We start from the raw sequence: 1,401 nt of genomic DNA, 5'->3' as shown, positions 1-1,401 counted from the left end.
TTATTGTAGAGATGAGGTCTCGCTGCCCAGGCGGGTCTCGAACCCGCGGGCTCAGGCAATCCACTCACCTCAGCCTCCCAAAGGCGCGGGATTACAGGCCGAGCCATCGAGCCCGGCTGGGTTTTTTTTTTTTTTTAAGAGTTGGAGTCTCATTCGATTACCCAGGCTGGAATGCAGTGGCACACTTACAGCCACCCCAGCGTCGACCTGCTGGGCTCCAGCCATCCTTCCGCCTCAGCCTTCCAAGTAGCTGGAAGTACAGGCATGTGCTACTACACCAGGCTACTTTTTGATTTATTGTAGAGCTGAGGTCTCCCCAGGGTGCTGGGACTGGTCTCGAACCCGCGGGCTCAGGCAATCCATTTGCCTCAGCCTCCCAAAGTTCTGGGATTTCTGAGCCACCAAGCCTGGCCTAGTTTTGCACAGGCATAGTATCTAGAGTAGTTTTGTGAAACTTTATGTTAAAAAGTATCTTATTGAGTGGTTCAGGTCACTATGTAAGTCAGAACCAGTTCTCTTAACTCTCTCATCTTGGGTCAAATTAAGAACTCAGCTCCTGGCCACATGGTTAATGTGGTACTTACATATTTATTTTTATTTCAGGAACTGTTGACATTTTGGGATGTGGCCATAGAATTCTCTCCAGAGGAGTGGGAATGCCTGGACCCTGTTCAGCGGAATTTGTATAGAGATGTAATGTTAGAGAACTACAGAAACCTGGCCTCTCTGGGTGAGAATAACTTGCTGTGCATAAATATCTAAAACAACCTAGTGTTTTATCTCCATCCTTTGCAGAATGTCTCTTGGGAGCTTGTGCTTTGTATGAGTGAGTGCTTTCAGGAGGAAAATGGGGGATTAGCTTATGTAAAAAAAAAAAAAAATCTTAATGTTTGATCTTGAACATTTACCTTTTTTGAGGTGATATGCAAGCTTCTCTATGGAGTACAGGTGAGTCTAGAAATTCAGTGGTATAAATTATTGTTGCTTTCTCAAAATTCAGTCCCAACCTCTTATTTTTGATTGAGTCATACTTGAAAACAAGGCTCAGGATGAACAAATTTAAAGTGCTTTCTTTTTTTGTTGTTGCTTTTGAGTTAGAATCTCAATCTGTTGCCCAGGCTAGAGTGCAGTGGCACACTCACAACCATTCCAGCATCGACTTGCTGGGATTCCAAGATCCTTCCGCCTCAGCCTTCCAAGTAGTCGGAACTGCAGGTGTATGCTATCACGCCCACCTAATTTTGGATTTATTGTAGAGAGGAGGTCTCACCAAGTTGCCTGGGATGGTCTCGAACCCGCGGACTCAGGCAGTCCATTCGCCTCGGCCTCCCAAAACGCTGGGATTACAGGCTGAGCCACTGAGCCCAGCCTTAAAGTACTTTCTAATTTTTTTTTTTTTTT

General features: G+C 45.4%; 1 protein-coding gene across 1 annotated transcript in view; it reads left to right on the top strand.

Moving 5' to 3' along the window:
* The window catches only part of LOC103274355 (zinc finger protein 595-like), a 35,907-nt gene that overhangs the window by 10,724 nt on the left and 23,782 nt on the right, over positions 1 to 1,401 (top strand). The window contains exon 3 of the mRNA XM_021719469.1: positions 604 to 730. Coding sequence (XP_021575144.1) covers positions 604 to 730 — 127 coding nt within the window. The remainder of the gene's footprint in view (positions 1 to 603; positions 731 to 1,401) is intronic.

This window comes from Carlito syrichta, unplaced genomic scaffold (assembly GCF_000164805.1).
Source record: "Carlito syrichta isolate Samal-C Ts95f unplaced genomic scaffold, Tarsius_syrichta-2.0.1 Scaffold314735, whole genome shotgun sequence".
Classification (NCBI taxonomy): domain Eukaryota; kingdom Metazoa; phylum Chordata; class Mammalia; order Primates; family Tarsiidae; genus Carlito; species Carlito syrichta.
The sequence above is the reverse complement of the archived record's forward strand: the minus strand, read 5'-3'. Positions and strand labels throughout refer to the sequence as shown.